Source organism: Erigeron canadensis, chromosome 9 (assembly GCF_010389155.1).
Source record: "Erigeron canadensis isolate Cc75 chromosome 9, C_canadensis_v1, whole genome shotgun sequence".
Lineage (NCBI taxonomy): Eukaryota > Viridiplantae > Streptophyta > Magnoliopsida > Asterales > Asteraceae > Erigeron > Erigeron canadensis.
This window is the reverse complement of record NC_057769.1, coordinates 29,015,395-29,038,528: the sequence shown is the minus strand read 5'-3', so window position 1 is coordinate 29,038,528 and position 23,134 is coordinate 29,015,395. Positions and strand designations below refer to the sequence as shown.

General features: G+C 34.6%; 3 protein-coding genes across 3 annotated transcripts; 2 read left to right on the top strand and 1 right to left on the bottom strand.

The window, feature by feature from the left end:
• Window positions 1-1,859: 1,859 nt before the first annotated feature.
• On the top strand, window positions 1,860-11,563 carry LOC122582014 (phosphoglucan, water dikinase, chloroplastic). The gene is made up of 19 exons (XM_043754359.1): window positions 1,860-2,111; window positions 3,231-3,837; window positions 4,249-4,335; window positions 4,416-4,547; window positions 5,378-5,503; window positions 5,590-5,768; window positions 6,114-6,198; window positions 6,330-6,497; window positions 6,715-6,767; window positions 6,898-7,106; window positions 7,586-7,704; window positions 8,501-8,571; window positions 8,777-8,894; window positions 9,408-9,494; window positions 9,621-9,707; window positions 9,803-9,879; window positions 10,135-10,267; window positions 10,337-10,448; window positions 10,524-11,563. Exons 1-19 carry the CDS (start codon window positions 1,888-1,890, stop codon window positions 11,420-11,422), a joined length of 3,573 nt encoding a protein of 1,190 aa, XP_043610294.1. The 5' UTR covers window positions 1,860-1,887; the 3' UTR covers window positions 11,423-11,563.
• Window positions 11,564-11,815: 252 nt separating this feature from the next.
• On the bottom strand, window positions 11,816-17,007 carry LOC122582015 (MACPF domain-containing protein At1g14780-like). The gene is made up of 7 exons (XM_043754360.1): window positions 16,479-17,007; window positions 15,134-15,372; window positions 14,318-14,519; window positions 14,153-14,230; window positions 13,577-13,760; window positions 13,039-13,205; window positions 11,816-12,958 (listed from the first exon to the last, which is right to left on the bottom strand). Exons 1-7 carry the CDS (start codon window positions 16,737-16,739, stop codon window positions 12,251-12,253), a joined length of 1,839 nt encoding a protein of 612 aa, XP_043610295.1. The 5' UTR covers window positions 16,740-17,007; the 3' UTR covers window positions 11,816-12,250.
• Window positions 17,008-18,728: 1,721 nt separating this feature from the next.
• Window positions 18,729-22,634, top strand: LOC122581705 (ras-related protein RABA5c-like). The gene is made up of 2 exons (XM_043753962.1): window positions 18,729-19,227; window positions 22,119-22,634. Exons 1-2 carry the CDS (start codon window positions 18,888-18,890, stop codon window positions 22,436-22,438), a joined length of 660 nt encoding a protein of 219 aa, XP_043609897.1. The 5' UTR covers window positions 18,729-18,887; the 3' UTR covers window positions 22,439-22,634.
• The last annotated feature ends 500 nt before the right edge of the window (window positions 22,635-23,134 follow it).

The following is a 23,134-nucleotide window of genomic DNA, read 5'->3' as shown; positions in this document are numbered from 1 at the left end:
TCTAACAAATATCATCCGTCCCCATCAAAACATTTTAAAACACGAAAAGTTTAGTCGTTCAAAATCGAATCTAAGTCACATACAAGAGTCACATGGGTACAAAATAAAGTGGGCGTCGACGCCGTGATCATACGGTTTCCATTTATTTACATTCATAGCCACATATATTTTATTTTCTTATTTACTCTTACTTAAAAAATATACAAAGAGTATACATAGTTCCAAATATCTTAAGGTAACAATAATTTTATTTTTTTTTATTTATAAGACCTTGTATATGCAATGTGTTTATATGATTTTATTTTATTTTTTAAATAAAAATAGTAATTTTAGGGGTCGTATATAAGGCACTTTACTATAAAAATGTTAATTAAGATTACACAAAGAATAAAAATATTAGACATACAACTTTATTTTATATTTTTATGTGTTAGAAAGACATCAATGCATAATTTTACCACAAATGCAAGACATGTTTAAAAAGTGTACGCAATAAAAAAAAAGTTTCATTTTTTATTTTAACCTCTAAAAATAATAAAATTATTTTTTAAAATATGAGAGATGAAAAAGTTATGCAAGATTTGATATTTTTTTTAAAATCGTACACTATTCTTCTTTTACTTCTAAATTACACAAATGCATTAAACTCAAAACTCTCGATATAAACTCTTATTAATTTATCTCAAAAATATAAGAAATGAAACTTGAATCCATATGAATATTTCTAAAATCAAAGACTTTATCAATAAATCACCAAATCCATTGATTATGCAATATTTTGTTTATTAAGTCCATAATGGGTGTTACAAATGAAAATATGTGATAACATTCATTAAATTATAATTATAAAGTTTATCAAATCTATCGTAACAATTAAGACATAAATTCGTTTATTTTTTTCAAATTTAAGGTTTTGTTAAGTCTGTAGTTAAATTACATACAATAGTTTATATTTTTAAAGAGTGAATTTTGATATAAAAGATAGAGAAAATAACATGAGTACTCAAATTTTTATAAAAGTATATCAATTTAACCAATTTTTTTCAGATTTTTACAAAATACACAACAAAATCGCAATAACAAATGAAAATCGCAATGAGATTTTGAAAATCGCTATGAGATTTAGAAAATCGTTATGAGATTTGGCGAAATCTCATAGAGATTTTATAAATTCGCATAAAAATTTTGAAAATCGCATAGAGATTTTCAAAATCTTTATGAGATTTTGATTTTTTTTCCGCTTTACGTTTTGTGACTTTTTTTTTTTTTTTTAGATTTCGACTTTGTTTTTAGATTGAAAATACACTATTCAAAATTCAAAATCTTAATAAAAAGTCATAATAAAAAAAAAAATCAAAATCAAAAACAAGTCAAAATCTCTATGAGATTTTGAAAATCTCTATGCGATTTTCAAAATCTTGTTGCGATTTTTACTTTTTATTGCGATTTTGTTGGGTATTTTGTGAAAATTAAAAAAAAGTTGGTTAAATTGGTATATTTTTTCTAAAAATTAGGTACTCATGATAAATAATCTATATGTATGTCATTTAGAGTTGTGGTTAGTATTTATCTTAGTTTTTAACATTAAATTTGTCTCGCTCCAATTATATATTTTTGAACTTAATTTATTTACACATTTGAAAATCTATTACACAATCATGTCAAAAATCAATTTTTTTTTAAAAAAAAACCTAGTACATTTTATCATTCTTCCTTTATGTTTGTCTGTTGGTAATAAGATATTAAGATCCATCATGGGGATTTGATATTTTTGCCTCTCTTCCACGTCATCATCTCCCTCATCTTCACACACACACTTACATATACATACAATATACACACACACTTACAATCAAATAATTTACATTTTAACAACTAAAAAAGATAATGGATTCTCTGCGTGCACTGAATTGTTGCTCTGCAACAACAAACAAGAATCCATCATCAAGTTTAAATAACCAAATTTCAAAAGAATTCAGATTCTTGAATTGCCATAATAAGCAAAGAACTTATAAAGTTGTGGGCTTTTTTAAGCCAACATTTATTCACCATTTGGGTTTTCATCAACAGCCATTTTCTCCCATTCTTTGTGCTCTTTCCACTCAAACCAGGTCTTTTTTTTATTATTATTTTTTTAAAATCTAATTTCTCTAATTTAGTTGTTTCTATGTGTTGTTTAAAAGGCTAAATTGGTGGTATTTGATTAGGGTAATGTTGTTGCTTCTTTGATTGCATTTTGCCATGTTAGATGTTGGAGAAATGTCAAGTGTTTATTTAGAACTTAATTGACTTAATGTTTTGATGTAGTCGGGGCGGACCAGGAGTGCGCGTTAACCACATGATTTATTTTCCGCATTAGTGTTAAATTTGGCTAAAAGCTCTACTTTTTTTTTTGTGGAAATTCTGGTGGCTCTGAAATGTTTTGTGAACCTGATGGCATTCGGGCAATTGGGCTTGCCCCTTGGATGTAGCTAGTGTGTATGCTTTGGAATTAGTAGTATAGGTGTTAAGTTATTAATTAACAGTGTACGAATTTAGCATTTTCGTTTACCCGGATGGTTCATTCACCACATAGAACAAACAACTGCTGATTTTATACAGACTATGTATATGTAGACAATATTAAAAACACACACACACACACACACACACACACAAAGGCCCAACTTGATCTTAATGGAAAAGACTACAGAGGGAGTATAACTTTTGTTTTTTATGTTCTAATACTAATGAATTCATACTTCCTATTACGCATATGATTTACAATCTAAATTTGTGTTTTCAACTTTGAAATGTTAGTTTGGTGAACAATGTTCCTGGAGGACACCCAAGGATTTAACTAATTTTTATTAAGGTCAGCAATATATTGAAACCTTTTATAGCCAACTTTAAAACAACTTTATTGGCTACTTTGAATCAAGTATTTAGGCCACAAAATTTTGTATTTGTTTCAGGATAAATGTAGGTCGGGAAATGAAGATGAAAAATAAACTCCGAACTTTAAAAAGCCTAAACTAATAATAAAAATGTTAAGTTACCAATTCTATGAGTGGCGTCTAAAGTTTTTTGGTAAATGGTTGACGTTGATGTGAAAAGTTGAATACTAGTCTTCACATATTATATTGCTTTCTTTTTATAATGGAAAGGTGTTGATGAAAATAGAGATAGGTAATTGTTGTTTTTTTCATGATCTTTTCGTTTTGTGATTAACTTAACAATGTGGTTATCAGAGAAGGGGAGACAGGGGAAACAGAGATGAAATCAAAAGCAGCCCGTGGGATGGTCCAGCTAAGTCTCCGGTTAGACCATCAGGTTAAATTTGGTGAGCATGTTGGAGTCTTGGGGTCAACAAAAGAATTTGGTTCATGGAAAAAGAAGAAACAATTGAACTGGACGGAGACCGGTTGGATTTTGGACATGGAATGTAAAGCGGGTGAAACAATCGAATTTAAATTTATCGTTGAGCAAATGGACAAGAGCATGGTTTGGGAAGGTGGTGATAATCGAGTCTTGAAGCTCCCGCAATCTGGGAGTTTTGAGATCATTTGTCATTGGAATATGACTAATGAGCCTGTAAATCTATTGCCTGTGGATGGCAGAGAATATGAGGTTGAAGTGGAAAGTGTAGATGAACAAAAAGACGATAATGGGTCTCTAGTTTCAGAGGGTGCAACGAATACTTTTGTGGAGAAATGGCAAGGGAATGAAGCATCATTCATGCAATCAAATGACCACAGCAGTAGAGAAAGACAAAGACATTGGGATACCTCAGGGCTTGAAGGGGTAGTTTTGAAGTTAGTTGAAGGTGACAAGAGTGCCAGGAACTGGTGGAAAAAGGTACCCTTTTGGTTCTTGTTACAGTAGAGGTGACGATACCCGTATATACGGGTTGGGTAACATGTGAAAACGGGTGCTGGTGTGAAAGGCACCCTTTTGGGTCTGGTTGTAGTTTGTTTATAATTGGTGTGTCAAGTATGATTACAATAATCATCTTATCTCAGTAATAATCAAACCTTTTTGAATAAAATGGTGTAGGGGATTTATGCTTGAAAAATACCACATAGGCGACTTTCAACCCTTTTGACGTGTGTTGTTTTCTCTTTTGCTAGTTTGTTTGGTATGAAATAAAAAACCTTCGAGATTGAGATTGCAAGGTTAATGTCTTTTTGTTTTCTTTTTTTCAATAGCGTAACCGACTAATCATTGAGCATTTTTGTTCTTGTATATGTATTCATGTCATGGGTGAAGCTTGCAGTTATTTGTGATCTAGTCAGTGAAAGTATGGAAGGTGCGGAACGTTTGGATGCTCTGATATATGCGGCCATTTATCTTAAGGTTTTGTGCTCGGTGTGCATCATTCACTTTATTGGACCACTTGCATATTTTTCTTTCTTAGAGTAGACCTTTCTCTGCAGTGGATAAATACCGGGCAAATTCCTTGCTTTGAGGATGGGGGTCATCACAGGCCGAATCATCATGCTGAAATTTCCAGGCAAATATTTAGGGAATTGGAACGGATATCTAGCAGGAAAGATACTTCGCCACTGGTAATTCACATATATATATATATATATATATATATTTCCGGGAGACCAAAAATGGTTGTTTCTTCACCATGTGGTTAACGTAGAGGCAGCAAAATAGGCTGGTTGGGTAACGGGTCAAAATGGTAGTTTTTGGAATGGATTTAACAAGGTTGATATGGGTTGGGTAGCCTAAAATGCTTTTTTGGCTTCACAATTCTAGCTTTCATTTATAATTGGTGCATAAAACAGGAAACATACTTCTACACTGGTACTTCACAATTTTTTCTTTCTAGGAGATCATAAGTGGTTGTTTGTTCACCATTTATTTAACTTAGAGGTAGCACAATGAACTGGTTGGGCAATAGGTCAAAATGGTATTTTTGGTGTCGACCAAGAAAGGCTGTTTGGGTTGGGTACTTGAGTTAACCTGAAGCTCTTTTTGTCTTTACAATCTTTAACTTGTTATTCATAATTATGATTGGTACGTAAAGCACGATTACAATAATCATATTATTCCAGTAATAATATAATTTGTTGTGTAAAATGAGTTGAAACCATTTGTCGACCAAATGGAAGTCTATGTATAAACTTAACACTCCTGCAAAATTGAACCCTTTTGGGTGGCTAAGCCGATTGTTACCTAAAACTTTGCTAGTTTGACCCATTAGAGATATTATATAACCTGAGCTGACCTGTTTGTAAGTATAGGGCTTATAAGATGTGAGGAGAAATGAAGATATGATTGTGGCCCTCATTTACTTGACGGGTGTAAATGAATGATAATGGGCCTCAAGAATTGTAGAATGCAGAACGGATTTTTATGATATGATAATTTGTTTGGCAATGTGCAGGACTTGCTAGTAATCCGCAAAATTCATCCATGCTTACCATCTTTTAAGGCAGAATTTACTGCATCTGTTCCTCTAACTCGAATTAGAGACATTGCTCACCGAAACGACATCCCGCATAACCTCAAGGTGATAATATTCTGGGAACACTTGGTGTGTTGTAGGTATTTTGTCATTTAGTGGTGTTAACATTTTGGATAATGTGCACCTTCCAGCAAGAAATCAAACATACAATACAGAACAAGCTTCACAGGTGTGCTGGCCCAGAAGATTTAATTGCCACTGCTGCAATGCTCGAGAGAATCACTAAGAATCCGGGAGAATATAATGAAGCATTCGTTGAGCAGTTCAAAATATTCCATCATGAACTCAAGGATTTCTTTAATGCTGCGAGGTTTGCTTTTTAGTCTCATTTCTCTTCACATCCAGCTAATGGGATCCAGCATCTGACGCTATTCTTGATGTTTTTAGCACACTACTAAATATGGCAAATAGGCAACCCAGGTGGGTTGGGTAATGGATCGAAATTGGCATTTCTTTGCTGACCCATTCAATATTAAGCTAACTTTTTTTTATTATACCCTGTTTGATCTGTTGGAGATGAAACATAAATTGAATTGGCCGATTCTTAAACAAGCTGGTGGAGATTGCCACCTCTATACATGATAGATGGGACAAATTAATTGTCAATAATGAATAGTGAAAATGCGGATTGTTAAACTTTTATTTGCTTTTGCAGCCTTACGGAACAACTTGAGTCAATTAAAGAATCTTTTGATGAAAAGAGCAAAGCAAGGCTTTCATTGTTCTTGGAGTGCAAGAAGGTAACCCTTCTATTACATTTTACAAACAAAGGGGATACGTGACTCAAACCCATGACCTTATCGCAAGGATGTGGATAGTGTCTCGATTATATATATGCATATATATAATTGATTTTTAATATGATTTGCAGGCTTTGGACAATTTCCAAGGAACGCCTGATGTTTTGAAAGGCAACGGGATAGAACTATTGATCGATACCATTCAATCATTAAATGATCTTCGCGTGATAGTTACAAAAGGTCTTGAAAGTGGTATCCGCAATGACGCTCCTGATACTGCAATAGCAATGCGCCAAAAGGTCACATTCTTTTCCTTTTTTAACCTATGGATCAAGTTGATTTATCGAATCAGGAAATATCAGGGGAACAAAAGTTAAACCCAATGGCAAAAAATAAAATAAAATTACACCCTCTTAATTCATTGGATAATCAATAAGTGTGAGAGTTAAAGTTGGTGTATACATTATACATATAGAAGAAGACCTCGCTTTCTAAGATTTACCTTCCCATTGACAGTGGCGTCTAGCTGAAATTGGACTTGAGGACTATGCATTTGTTCTCATGAGCAGGTATGTAGTGTGTGTGCACCCTACTTAATGCATAATATTGATGAAACTTGCAAAATCAAAATGTTAGATGATGAAAGAAAGGATTTCTATATCTCTGTCTCATTCATTTAAATACACTTAATATGTGTAGATACCTCAACGCACTTGATGCTGCTGGTGGAGCCCAATGGCTTGCAGAAAATGTGAATTCGAAAAATGTTAACTCATGGAGTTACCCGATTGGTGCTCTTGTTGTCGGCATCCGTCAGCTAGGGTTATCTGGGTGGAAGTTGGAAGAATGTAAAGCAATTGAAAATGAACTTCTTGCTTGGAAAGAGAAAGGTCTTTTGGAAAAAGAAGGTGACATATCCTTGTAGTATTTTTTTTTAAAGAAATTGCAATTTTGACCCATTTAGTTAAGAAGGGGTTCGTCCAATATATGTTTCATCTCTGGTGGGTGTGGGTTAAATGGGTAAACTGGTAAAGTATAATAAAAGTAGCCAAAAAGTAATTGGCTCAAACAAGCTGGAAGTCACCCTAATTGTATTTTGATGCATAAAACCTTCAAATTCATCTTTTTATAAAAAAAACTTAGCTTATCTTAAAAGGAAAAAATATAATCACTTATAGTGTTTATAATCATATTCGACAACCTTATTATTTTTTGTTAAAATAAAATGAATAGAAGTTTTGCTTAAAGAGTGGTTGGCCAGACCTACCCATACTGAAAATTACTGACTTTGACCTTATACCCACCGGCCCATTTTGTTATCTCTTCACTTTTTCAACAAATGTGATTTACATTGCTTTTACTAACAATGATTGTTCCTGTGTTTAAGGTAATGAAGACGGGAAGACTATATGGGCTTTAAGGATCAAAGCCACACTGGATAGATCGAAAAGGCTCATTGATGAATATTCCGAAGCACTTCTCCAAATATTTCCTCCAAAAGTAGAGGTATCATGAAAACACGCTATTACTTCCCTATCTGCTAGTTAGCAAAAAAATGATCTGGTGGTATTGGTTTTGGACTCACGATATTCCATCATCTGTTGTTAAATGATATTTCAGAGATGGTAAAAAAAAAAAAGAAACTTACTTGAATTATGTGCTAGTCAAATGTTGAAAATTACATGAAATGCAGGATGCGTCGTGATTTTTTTGGGTAAATAATGCATCGTGATTTCGCAAAAAGTAAAATCAAAAAAATTCCTGCTCTTTATTTTAGTTGTGATTTTGTGCATTCAATTAACCAAACTTGTTGGTAAACATCAAGCAAACACTCAAACTCATCATTATACATAACCTCTTAGTGTAGCAATTGGGACATTTTCACTCTGGAACGTCCCATAGTATATGGATGCATAGTCGGTTTTTCAGTTTTTATAATGTTTGATATTTTGTAAATGATCTGATCTCGGAGCAACCAAACACTACTATGGAGTAATATATTCCTTGAATACCCATATCGTCCTTCCCTTCTTTTGTATGCAATGCATTGTTATTTTTTTAGGTCAAATACTGACAACACTAAGAGGAAAGTTCCTCTACGATGATAGTGCTCATTAATTACCCCTTATAAAAGGAATAACTCCAAATCAACAGGAGACCTGGAGTAACTGTATCCATTCATAGTGCAAAATTTTCAAAAACGCTGACATTAGTTTAGACTTTAGAGAGTACCCTGTTGTGGCATGTTTAAAACTATTTTGAGAATACCCAACTGACTTAATGTTCATTATGCTTACTGTAGATGTTGGGCAAGGCTCTTGGAATCCCTGAAAATAGTGTTAGAACATTCACCGAGGCAGAGATTCGTGCTGGGTAAGATGAGATCTGTAAATTATAAATTGCGGGGGTCGCAAAATGCGCTGGGAAGGTGGTTCAGTATCACATTATTGAAACGCCTTTCGCTCAAAGAGGGACATAGGGTTGATTCACGTTACTTTTTGTTTCAATATGTAATTATTATGAACAGTTACTTAATAACTAATTTTACAATTTCTGAATGGGTGTCTTTGGTCTCTAGCATTATTTTTCAGGTTTCCAAGCTTTGCACAATGCTTCTAAAGGGGGTCAGGACTACACTAGGATCTCAAGGTTTTGATGTTCTTGTTCCCGGGTCAGCTCATGGAACTTTGATACAGGTGAGTTTATGCTTATAGACACACATAATTTGGCAAAGCTTTGGTTTCTGTTTAATTGTGGACTGCAAATACTGTAAATATAATCTTTGAATTATTATGTTTAAACAAACAGCCCTTCTATCCAACAACCAAATGATAGTTATTCACAATCATGTTTTTTGTTTTCTTTTTGGCTTTAATGGAATTAAGGGTTAAACATGTAACATGTATAAAGTTGATTAAAGGAACATGAAAATCACCCTAAGTGTACTATATTAATATATACAACCTCAAAAAGTCATTTTCATCTAAATATTTTATCACTCTTAAATCATTTGATTATTATGTATGAATATTTGATACACTAATTACTTAAAAATAATAACCTTGTTACATTGGACGTAAGTGTTTCACATCAAGTTATCATCCCATATCCCAATCAGTTTCAACCCATAGCAAAAAATATCCATTTTGGCCTGTAACCTAGGTCGCCCATCTCGCCACGTTTGAATGTTTGATCCTTTTATTTTCCAGGTCGAAAGAATAATTCCGGGTATACTCCCATCAGCGGTTGAAGGACCTGTTATTCTTATGGTCAGCAAAGCCGATGGAGACGAGGAGGTTAGAACAACTTTTACTTCTTTTCTATTAATGTGTTTATTTATGCATAGAACTAGAGAAGAGAAGAACATATTACTCAGTAACATAGAAAACAGTCTTTGATCATACCACACATACAATCTGCAGGTAACTGCTGCAGGAAACAACATAGTGGGAGTCATTTTGCTCCAGGAGTTGCCTCACTTATCTCATCTTGGTGTTAGGGCCCGACAAGTAAGTCTAGGATCTTTTTTCACTCTTCTATCTGACTATCTTCCCTTTATATGTATTTACTCTGGTTTTGAGTATCTTTATTTGTATTAACTCAGGAAAAAGTGGCTTTTGTGACATGTGAGGATGATGATAAAATTGAAAGTATCAAAAAGCTTGAGGGGAAATATGTGAGGTCAGTCTTTATAGACATGATCCAAGTAGATTTGCTTCACAGTGATTTTCTGTTATACAGTAGTTATAATAAAGGTGTGAGATAGCTGTTCATTATATAAAGTTACTTGATGGCTACTGCGCGGGACATCAGAAATGTAACCAACATAGATATTTCATTAAGCTTTAGATGATAAGACAATATGAAGACTTCAGAACTACCACATAATGATTCAACTTCAAATATTATAATCTGGGGGTTTTGTTTGTTATGCAGGTTAGATGCATCCCCATCAGGTGTTAATGTGATTCTTTCTTCGTTGGAGGACGGTGTTAGGGAGCGTCCTGTGGAAACTACATCAAATGGCACTCCAACAGATTCAGCTCCCAAATCCATCTACTCAAGCAAGGTACCAGATTGACGTTATTTAGGCAATTCAGATGATGATAACATGTATTAACCATTTTTTTCGCTGTAGGGTGTTTCTACGGGCGACATTATACCACTTGCCGATGCAGATGTACAAACTTCTGGTGCAAAGGCAGCCTCTTGTGGCAGCCTAGCTTCTCTAGCTGCAGTTTCTGCTAAAGGTCAAAATTACGTATCTTTTTTTGACTGCCCATCGATTTGTTTGTAAAATCTGACGATTTTTTGATTTTATACAGTTTATAGCGACCAAGGAGTTCCAGCATCCTTTAATGTGCCAAATGGGGCAGTTATTCCTTTTGGTACTATGGAACTTGCTATAGAAGAAAACAAGTCAACAGAAGCTTTTGAGTCATTATTGGAACAGATCGAAACCGCTAAAATGGAGGGTGGAGATCTCGATAAACTGTGTAATGAACTGCAAACCTTGATCACCTCCCTGCAACTTCCTAACCAAATTCTTGAAAGTTTAGGGAAATTGTTCGAGGGTAATGCACGATTGATCGTCCGGTCCAGTGCTAATGTTGAGGATTTAGCTGGAATGTCGGCTGCAGGGCTTTATGACTCTATTCCTAATGTTACCCTTTCGAATCCAGTCAATTTCGGAAAAGCTGTTAGTCGAGTATGGGCTTCCTTATACACCCGAAGAGCGGTGTTGAGTCGTAGAGTTGCTGGTGTGCCACAGAAGGCGGCTTCCATGGCAGTTTTAGTCCAGGAGATGCTTTCACCGGACCTTTCGTTTGTGCTCCACACCGTCAGCCCGACAGACAACGACCATAACTTGGTGGAAGCCGAGATAGCACCAGGGCTCGGTGAGACACTAGCCTCCGGCACCAGAGGTACACCGTGGCGTCTTTCTTCTGGAAAACTTGATGGTGTGGTTCGGACCCTGGCATTTGCAAATTTCAGTGAGGAGATGGTGGTTGGAGGTCTGACAGATGGAGAGGTGCTCCATTTGACGGTTGACTATAGCAAGAAGCCGTTGACAGTCAACCCTGTTTTCCGGCAACAGTTTGGGCAGAAGCTAGGTGCTGTGGGTTTGTTTCTTGAGCGAAAGTTTGGGTGTGCTCAAGATGTTGAAGGATGCATGGTTGGTAAAGACTTGTTCATTGTTCAGACCCGACCTCAACCGCTGTAAAGATATGTAAAGGTGATCTGTAACAGTGTTAATGATGGTTATGGTGTTACAAAACTACTAATATGATGTAGAATAATAAACATTATGATATGTGTAAAGGATAGATCACACTTTTATCTCAATAAATGGAAGCTTTGATAATTTTGTTTGCATTAGTGCTTGTACCTCACCACAAGTCAAATCATTTTTTGGTGAAAAGATTACACTGAAATCAAATTATGATCCACACATCAAAGTAGTTGGTAGGCACCAATATCAATCATTTTTTTCTCTCCTTGCAAAAGAAAATGATACAAGAGAATTGGGAAAAAGGAAAAAAGCAAAAATGATGCACGTAATTAAAATTCACAAGACCAAAAATGCTTAGAAAGAAAAACAAAATACGTGGCAATATTAAAGGTAAAAATAAAGAATAAATTACTGTCAAAATAAAAGATCCTTTCACTACGAGTACTAGTTAACGACTTAACGGGCCTATACAACTTGAACTACCAAGTGACAAGTCAGACTTTGGCAAACCGAGCTCAGCTTCAAATTTTCCAAGCTTCATAAGCCACAAGCCCGGCCAGCCAGCCCCTCCCTAACAAAGTTCCAACACACCTTACCAAACTAACTCATGCTTGGCTAAGTTACATCCAGTTGAATAAATATGCCAAAAGATAATATATATACTCCATTATTAACTCTTGTATATAACCACACTACATGTGTAGTGCAAATGCAGCAACTCAATGAAGCCTCCTATCTTTACTTGATCTTTCTTTGTACAATATTCTATGAAACAATAGAAAAAAACCTCACACCGATCTATATATATACATTCAGATATTAAACTTCCTGGGGAAAATCAACTAATCCAAACTTTACATGCAAACCAATCTTCCCGCTGTCTATCACCAACTTAGCAGCAGTTACCAACCAATGGCCTGGCATGTCATGTGGCCCACGAACCACCTCCTCGATGTCTACATACTTACGCAATTTAGTAGACCTGATTGGCACCGGTGGGCCATCAGGATACACCCCTGAGTTCAATGTCGCGGGAAGTTGCTTTGGTGCATCAGCCACTGACCTATTCGTGAATGTAAAAGTCGTGCTCAAGTTCGTGAAGATACTGGATTTTCGACCTACTGATGGTGCATTGGCCCATTCCGTTTTCCTGATGGTGCAATGAGGGAGGTGGGTGAAAAGTAACCGAAGGTGCAGTACAGTTTTGGGCCATTTTCCCTTGATAACGAGCTGAGCTCCAGTCACAATAAAGACTCCCCCGGTCCCGTCTCCGGGTAACCAATTTGGATCATGTTTGACTGCAGATGCACAGATGTTCGAATAACGTTTCCATCTAATTGGTTCTAGATATTGGGCGCTAGAATCATATTCATCCGAGCCTCGCCACTGGCATGGTCTGGTAGGAGTTAAATGTGTCATGATATTAGGAAGACTCGACAGATGTTGCACGTGAACTGCCAATCTGTTGCTTTTTTTCCCTTCTAGAAACATGCGTAGACCAATGATCGGTTTTTTGCTGCTTGAAACCTGGAAAATAACCATCATAAATGTTCTCGCTTATGATGATTCATATATGGGAAAAGAGTTGAATTAAATTGTCAACTTACTTGAGTTGTACTTATGTAAATCTTAGGACCCATGAAACCAGTTAGAAGCCAAGGGTAAGAAGTCTTTCTTTGTTGATGTCGAAGAGGTAGCTCGCAATATAGAGGCGCCCATTGTCTCGGAACTTGGAACTCCAAGAAAAATTGTAAATCTTCAGGTGGAGGCTTATCTGGGTTTAATAAGTTATTAGCATAGTCATTATATTGCCAAATGGGGAAGGCAACCGAGTTGGAAAAAGGGTCCAAATGGGTCCAGATAAAAGAGATGAAATTGTGTATGGGTCAGGACACAAAGTTGGGTTGCCCGATAAACCTCTTCAAAAAAATTATATTACAATTAATGTCTCAAATATGAATATCTCTATTATAGTATTATTTGCATAGATAATCTATTTTTTTTTTACGTAAGATGATTTAGAAGGTTTTTTAATATTAGAAACTAAACATAAGCTGAGCAACCCATATACATAAGTAAATAGGTCAAAATAGCCAAATCTAATCATGAACCAAGGTGGTGATCTATTCAAATTAAATCACTTACATCGTAAGTATAAGTTGATTGCATGGCTAAGATATCCACTTCCAGGTACTCCATTAAGGAGAGAAGTAATTGGTACAAACTTGAGAAGTATTGCTTCAGGACTAGCACCCACAGTCTGAAGCCATTTGGAGTGACTGTCGGAAAAGACATCCCCGCCCCTTTTAGATCCAATAATAGTGAGTCCCTGTTCCAGTTTAAGCCATTAAGTTAACGACCTGTAACTGATTGTTTTAAACTGTTAAAACAACTTTCCAAAATTTGCAAATTGATTGACTTGTATAGGTCAAATTAGGTAAGATTTTGGTGAAGATCGGGTTGGATTCATCCAAGAAACTTTCAGCTCCAGTGAGTATGTCAAATATGACTACAAAAGTAGAATTCTTTTAATGATAAACTCAATTATTAACCAATATGGGCTTTTATGCATTAAAGAAATATTTGGGCAGCCTGAGACCCGCGTAGCTTGTTACCTTTTAAGTATATATTATGATACTCATCTGATGCAATAAGGATATTTAAAGATAGTCCAGTCAACTCATTCATAAAATATAAAACATTTAGCACTTTCCAACTTACATCTTTGCTTGAAGTTTCCGTGATATTGGTGAACTGCATGGTGTGTGGCTGCAACATACGATTGAAAACATCTGGAACCTGAACAATATTTCAAAACTATCGTCTCAAATACATGCTACAAAAGTAAATATACAGTAATCTAAGATGTAGAGTGATTTAAAGTACTTTTTGCTTGCCATCTTTTCTTTTCCTTTCTGGTAAATTTGGACTGGCCCCATCTAAGAACAAACAGTCTCCAAGATCCTCTAAATATCCTCTAAGATCTGTAGCTGATATTGTAGATGATGGTTTCTGCTTAACACATATGATATCTTGACCACCAACACCCATCCCTACAATAATGTGGGTCCCATATGTCTGGATGAACCTGCCATACATACATATGCATAATAATAAGCATTTACATGAGCCTAGACTTTTAACGTCGTCAGCAATCAAAGCCTAATAGGTGGCAAATTTGTTTTGTAGGATAGCGAATGGTTTCAGGTCGGGACACGTAAAATTTTGGTAATGTTTCAAACCAGGGCGGGTTGAGCCCAACCGTTTTCTTCCAGAAAATTTTAATTTTTTAGCACTTAATATGCTATTAATGATTACAAGACATACATTGTTTCAAGAATAATCGAATTATCTGAAAAAGATGATCGAGGTTTTATGCAGTAGAATTACATTTTGGGTTACTTTTTGACACGTTTGACGCGTCTCATACTCTCATATTTAGCTATCCTTTTAATTTCCCAGTTTGACCCGTATGTAATGGTATACAACCCAACTTGACCCATCAATAGATCATAGTACCCATCCTAACCATTTGATTTGTTTCCTTTTTTCGATAATCTTATTTGATTGTACCCGTTAGAGATAATACAATAGCCCGAATGGATCAAATTTGCCCCCTCTACTTTGATGATACCCATACCCTATATTTAGATTCTGTGCATAAGGATTGAGGTTAACTGCTTGTTCCACAGATTCTTTTACCTAGCCAATAGCTCTGGATTCCAATGAGTAGGAACGGACTTTTTTACTATTTCTTTGAGCACTAGCGGGGATGCAGTAAGGTGCAAATAATATAAGGAGATATAGTAGGCATCAAAAGCAAGATGTTTCACATCTGCAGCATCATTTAACCATGCCCCACTTAAATCAAACAATGCATTGAAATACCCTGAAGGAACTTTTCCTTGTACAGATGCTCTTTGATTAAGTAACTCTGACATCTGCAACACAAAGTCATCAAAATGAAAAATAAATATAGGTGGCATATGATATACCTTGTACAAAAACTACTATCAATATTTTACGAGTACATATGAAGTATACTACTTATTTATGACAATGATGTTGACAAGAAAGGAAAGAAAATAAGATAACTATTATGGTTGAGATGCATAAACATGTAAATTCAGTTTAGCTTATGGGTGATACAATTCAGGTCTACCCATAAGGGTCCATACCAAGCCAAGTTTTAGTCTGAGAGTTTGATTTTGCCACCGTTGTCACTATAGTTTATGTATGATGGATTGGTCTGAACATAGCAAGAATGAGCATTTCTAGACTAAAAGTGTCAAGTGTTATACTCTATGGTTCAAAATGAAAAGGCCAAGGTTAATCAATTCCAAAGAAAAATCACACTAATAAAAACTATATGCATTTCATTTGCTAGTAGATTTCATAGCCCTCTCTTTATTGCGGGTTATAAGAACTAAAAAGTGAGTAGCATCTCCAAACTCCAATCGGTGTAATACAAAAAGATGCATAAATATAACAGTTGGCCTGTACTGAGCAAAGCTAACAATTTTAGTTTGAAAGAATGCACAGTCATATCAAAGGTACTTATTAAATTTTCGATGTTTCTTTTACGCAATTATGCATCACTATAAGTATAACAATTCGTGAGAGTAAGATTGGCAAGCTCTAGCTTAACTCAAAGGTGTTATGCTAGGATTGAACTCTTGTTAACAACCTAACGACACATTCTTAAAATTTGTCTCATAGCTCAAAAATCTCCAATATGAATCATGTTCAATATCAACAAAAACTACGAAATTCATCAATGCAAACATATAACTCGAAAAGTATCTATTATAACTCGGGCCAATCCTTAAAAAACTTAAACTTGTAGCTGTATCATTACAATTCTTGGTTTCAACTTTATACTTACCAGAAACTCTACCAAAATTCGACCTTGCACCGCTCAAACTGGAACTCGACTCACTTAAACAAAACAAATAAACCCACCAATCTAATTCACTAAAAAGCATGAATATTTAACATCAAAAAAATACATAATTCTAAGTAACAATTGATTTTTTTAAATAATTACCTTATTAAACTCCAAAACATCAGATTTAAACCTAACATGATCTCCTTTATCACAATGAATATCTTCAGAAACCCCAGAAATTGTTGCCCCGTTACATCCAGGCAAAATAATATCTCTCTTTCTACTTTCATCTAGCTCCACTAATCTCCCGCCACCTGGACATCCTTTAGCAAACTTCAATCTAAAATCACTTGCAAAATCAAATCCTAACCCTAATGAATCAATCGCTCTCAGCTCAATTGGTTTTTCCGAATAATCCATCCAATTGAAAGCTGTTTCAGAATCTAGAATCAAAACCCACAAAAACCCACTTTTTAATTTGAAAATTTTCCAATAATTGAGCCCAATTTAAAATTTCCCCCAATTTGATTGATGTGTCTATACGCGTGAAGTTAATGCGAAATTGGGGGTTTTTGAAAAGTTGGTAATGAAATTGGGTGTAGAGTGTTGACTAGTAGCTAATTAGAATGGTGAATTTGGGGTTTGAATTATTGGAATTGGATTGAAGTAATGTGATGATGAACGGGTCGGGTTGGTTGACAAGTTTTTGGTTTTATGTATAGTCAGCAATTTTGACCAGGTGTATTTTGTTTACCAAGCTATCATAACATGTTTTTGACTTTGACTAATTTGTTTTTTATACCTACTTTTCTTTATCTTTTCGTTTTATTATTTGTTTATAAAAGATCAATTTCTTTAAAAATTTCGTACAGTGGTTTGACATCAATATATGTTTATCATAAACGAGTCAGTGTTATAGAGCTTCTTTTTTAAATATTTAATGAGAAAAAACTCCCTACTAAATTACTTGAAGACATCGTTATTAATAGGGGTAAACTCTTACTTACTTCAAAATTCGAGCATGGGGTTACTAGACGTCTAGACCTAAACCTTTTATTTGATGACTGCCTTCGCTATTGAAGTTTCACCTCAAAAAATGTAGTACTTATTTCCCATATGTTATAAACTTATAATGTTATATATAGTTGCAACAATAAGTTAATGGGCTATAGATTAACTAATATAATGCAATATATTATATTAATCATTTTTCGGGTCGCCAATAAACCTTCGTGGTCAAAGGTGGTAAACCTTTTTTGTTTTTTTTTTTCGCTTTAATATCTAGCACAACATCAATAAGTCTTTAATTTATAATATCAAGTTATCACGAAAAACTTTATACTATTCGTCAGTCTCAAGTTTACAATATTTAATAATTAAACAACTAATGTAAATTACTTAATAAAAAGAATAATATAGTAAACAAGTTTAATCATATCTATTATTGATTAATCAGTGAATATACGGTCAAGTTTATCTTAACATACAAGAATATAAAATAAAATAACTTTTAAGTTTTTAAAACACAGAAAACTTAACAATTTTAAAACAAATGTAAATAAATACACACTAAGTGAAAACAATATGGCACAATGTATTGCCTTATATAAAGATAGATGAATATGGCAACACATGTTATCCCATATATATTGGGATGAGGATTCCCTCAAGTTGAAACTCCAACTTGAGTCAAGTTAAGGGAATCTTGACCATTGAATAAAAATCAAGGACCAAGATTAAAAGATCATCTTTGCATTTTAACCCTTGAATTTCATCTAAGGGCTAAAGAACTCTTAACTTGGCCCCTCAAGTTGAAAGTAACTTGAGAGGATCTCCATCTTAAATATTGACACTTGGAATTTGTTGAACATCCATAAACTTTGGTCTTCTGTCTTTTCTGTCTTCATTCTTGATTATTTTTCATTTTTTGTCTGTAAGCGAAGCTTGAAAGTACTAATTTGATTCTCACATGTCTTGTCATATCATATTGACACGTATCTTTTGAGACCATTTTTCTTATCTTCGTTTTCTCATCTATATTTGACTTACAAAGTATAGAGTCAGTCATCGAATTTATCTCTAACTCTAAAGATAATGATGATCGCTAAGGAGTCGTCGACAAACTTTAGCACCGAGTCTGCTCAATGAATCCATGACTAAACACTATTAAATTCATTCGAGATTTTTGATTGAATTTTAATCCATTAAACAATATCATGAGTCGAGGTTTACATCGTATCATAAATGTTCACTAGACCATTAAACAAAGCTCGAACTTAATGTAAAACATTCGAAACCAGCTTGACCTTAAACTCGGTTGTGAGTTACTTGTAATAGTTTTTTTAAGGATCTAAATATAAATATTATTGTATCAAAAAATGTAGTCTAGTCTTTGGGTCCACTAATAAAAGCACACACATATCTGTCTTTCGATCTGTCTGTCTCTTGCATCTATATCTCTTCCACCTCTTTCTTGCTGTCCAAAAAAAAAAATTTAATTTTTTTTAGAAAACCCAAAAATCTTTAAAACAAAACAAACCCAAATCAATAAAAACAAACAGAAAAACAATGGATTCATCAGATGAAGAAGGAGGGGGTGAGGAGTACTTATTCAAAGTAGTAATAATAGGAGATTCAGCAGTTGGGAAATCAAACTTGTTATCAAGATATGCAAGAAATGAGTTCAATTTACATTCAAAGGCAACAATTGGTGTTGAATTTCAGACACAAAGTATGGAAATTGAGGGCAAAGAAGTAAAAGCACAGATTTGGGATACTGCTGGTCAAGAAAGATTTCGTGCTGTTACTTCTGCTTATTATAGAGGTGCTGTTGGTGCTTTGATTGTTTATGATATTTCTAGAAGTGGCACTTTTGAGAGTGTTGATAGGTGGCTTGAAGAACTTAATAGTGAGTTTCTTTCTTTTTCTTTTTTTATATATATATATTTTTTAATATTTATGACTTGATTTTGACTAGAATTGACATATAATGAATGTATGATGTATGATCTGACTGGATGTGTAAATTTGTGATCTTGTTTATGATAAGAAAGTTAAACATAGTTGTGAATATATGATTATATATGTTTAAGGCTTTCTGTTTTCGGGTTACTAAAAGGGTGAATATTTGACTCTAGATGTAATTGGATTGACCGGGGTGTTCATGTGACCGTTTATGAACCCCGACAGGCGATATGTACTTATAAAGGTTCGAACTTGATAGATCTTGTGAGGATTTTAGGATGCCAACTACTAGGCGACCTTGTTAATTGTTTTGGATACGCAAAGTACACCCTAGGCAAACTAAGAAAGCTCAAATTTTGCGACGGATAGAAGTTGGAATAGATGATCGGAAAGATAAGTTAGAACCACCAAGGGTTTTCATAGTGATTTATGGACATTGAGATAAAAATCGTGGAATCGGAGGTCCGTGGTTCAAATAGTGTTTGGTGAAATAAATAAATGAAAAAAGATAACACTTGTGTTGCCATGCCAGTCTACCCTTAGGAGAGCTTTACATGGTTTGAGTTTTTGTGGTGGTAGACTCGAACCTTGTGGATTAGGTTGTCAAAGATCAGACACCAGGATTACCAAAAAAAAAAGATAGATAGATCAATCTATTTATAAAGCTTAGTAATGACACATTTCGGGGGCTAGTATAATTTCTCGAGGTTTCGGTAGTATTGGGAATTTGTGGTGCTTCCTGTGATAGTCTGGGGCAGTGCTCTAAGAGCCGGTGGGTAGTAGTGCAAAAGATCTGAAGGGAGATGGTGATATGTCACATTTTTATTGGGTGTTTAAAAGAGATGTGATCCGAGTATCTGACACCTTTATTGTGGAGTCCCTAAATCTTAAATGGAGGGTAAACCCTATATATAATTGTAAAGTATGGAAGTAGGGCTGTCGATGAACCAAAAAGAGTTTGCGTATGTTCATTAGTAGTTTAAGTTTAATCTAACATTTATGTGTATTCTTAACATGAAGACGAACATAAACAGATAAACTTTTGTTTGTTAAGATAATGACTTTTTCCATGTTCATCCATTTAAAAAGGCAAAAGATTACAAACAACCGAACATAAACGACATACTCACATACAATGTTTGAAGTATCATAATATTCGTTTTCATTTATGTTTGTTTTTGTTCGCTTTCTTAACTTTTTTCTTACAGAATTTGATACACCATACTAATATTATAAACAATAAACATCCTAATGGATGTTAAGACTATCAGGGGTGGGGGGGTCCCCTCCTCACTTTTTCGCTCGGAACGCCGGGAACACCACCCCTAGGGGCGTTCTTGGCCAAAATGGAGTCCACGTCCGAATTTGGACGCCTTCTTTCTCCTCTCTTTTCTTGAACCAACAGCTCCTTTTAACTAAAAAATGGCTAGACTCCTTTCTCCTTTTTCCTTTTCTGATATATATATATACATATATAATTAAAAAGGGCCCACATAGGAGGCTTCCAAAGGAAGCCCCACTCCAACAAAAAAGAGGAAGAAGCCTTTTGGATGATTACACGCCATCTGTTGCAAGATATAATAGTCTAATAAACAAGTTACCAAACATAAACGAACTAGCGGGACCTATGTTCGTATTCATTTGTTTAGCTAACCCAATATTAAAATCTGTTCATATTTGTCATTCACTAAACAAATGAACGTTCGAACTTGTTGTTCAATGTATTGCTCCTTTACAACTGTATGTCGAAGTTTAGACATTGTATATTGTATATATACTTGAAAACTGTAAGGTTCCCATCATTTAATTTGTTTTGTTTTCCTTCTCATATCTATATTACTCTGTTTATCAATGATAAGTAAACGGCATGTGCTTTGATTAATGGATCCTAGTATGCATAGTTTATGGTTATTGGCTACTATTATGCATAGACGTGGGGATAGTGTGGTTCATTGTACCCTGTTTCACCAGTATGTATTATCTTTAGGTTCTTATCATACCTTGTCTCACTAGCCTAGATATAAAGCCTATAAATTCTTGATGTATATGAATCTTTTAACATTTGGATTGTTTGTTGTTTATCAGTATTCAGTAGTAAAACTCTGAAACTTAGCTTAGTTTATGGGGTTTAATGGTTATGTCGTAACGGGTGATATGAGTAGTGTGAGTATGTAACTCAATACCGTCCTAAGTGATACAGAAAATGAGGTTGGACAGTAGATTAGATATATCTTGCAAAATAGTCAGATAGACCAGTTGCGGTTGGATACCGGGTCAAGGCTGGTCATTTTTTAGGTGGGCCGGGTTGGGCATACCCGTACATTTTTTAGATGGGTTGTGTTGGGCAGTCGAACCCGCTGAACAACATTTATCTCCATGATTCTAATGTAATTTAGTTTAAATTTTATGTAAATTTGAACCCGTGATTTTATCCATTAGTGTTGATAATTTTGATGATGAAACCACTTGACTAGAATTCTGGCACTGCCAAACATCTTAGCTTTTTTAGGCTAAAAAAGCCTTTCAAAGAAGCAAGACTTGATTAGATTATATAAAAGAGCTAATAAGCCAATAAGCTAACCCAACCACCTAGTAGTAATTATGAACAGAACATGAACTGATAATCTGCTTGTTATATTAATATCTTCTATGATCACTGGGATGAGCGATAACATGCTTACTATGTATAAGGATTAAGGAGCAACACGCACTTAACAATTGATAGAAATGAAACATCAATAATGGATAATTTATCTTGTTTAGCAATATGAAGCTTAATTTTCTCTATTATCTTGAAGTTTCTTTATTAATAATTTGCCATGATTATATATGCAGCTCACTCAGAGACAACGGTGGCAAGGATGTTAGTGGGGAACAAATTGGATTTGGAGAACATCAGGGCTGTATCTGTGGAAGATGGCAAGAATCTTGCGGAGAAACATGGATTGTTTTTCATGGAAACATCAGCACTGGATTCCACCAATGTCAAAACAGCTTTCGAAATGGTTATCCGTGAGATTTACAACAACGTCAGTCGGAAAGTTTTGAATTCCGATTCATATAAAGCCGAGTTATCAGTTAATAGGGTGACTCTTTCAAACAATGGTGATGATGGTTCTAAGCAAGGTCAAAGCAGATATTCTTGTTGTTCTTGATTACTGAATATTCTTTTCATGAATTGTGTTTTTCTTCTATATAATTAATTTTCAAAGTTAAATTATTTGTTCTTGGATTACGTGATGTGGATGGTAAAAAGTTACCATTTGTATTATTTAGTAATGTTGATTCAACACAAATATTCTTTAAATGTTTTATATTATATTATTACTTGGGATTGCATTTGGCTTAAAATATGTGTACTATATGTGTAGAAAGTACATTTGTGATATTGTAGGCAGGTTTATATTTGGAATATAAAAGGAGTTCAAATATTATAGTCCTTTGAGTCGCACATTGACTAACTAAGCTTATGAACATAACCCCAAGTCTCTAACTACAACGAAACAACCTAAGACGCCATTGGGAGTTAATTGTGCACCCTAGATCCTTATTATTGGCAAGAATCCATTACTTTGATTGAAACTAGGTATTGAAAAACAATGTTGAATATATGACGATACATTTCGAATCTTGCAAAAGAAAAGTAAATCTACGCACACTTATGTACCAATTACACATTGTCTGCTTAAATCAAATTTTTCCTTAGACAGACTCCTCAAAAAGTATAATTTGGACACATTCTTCTTCCAACTAAAACATAGCGCCCATATTGTTCGACAGGAGCTGGGAAAGCAGCTCAAAATCATTTGATTGATTAGTTAAATCTTTAATATACTGAAATTCATCCACGA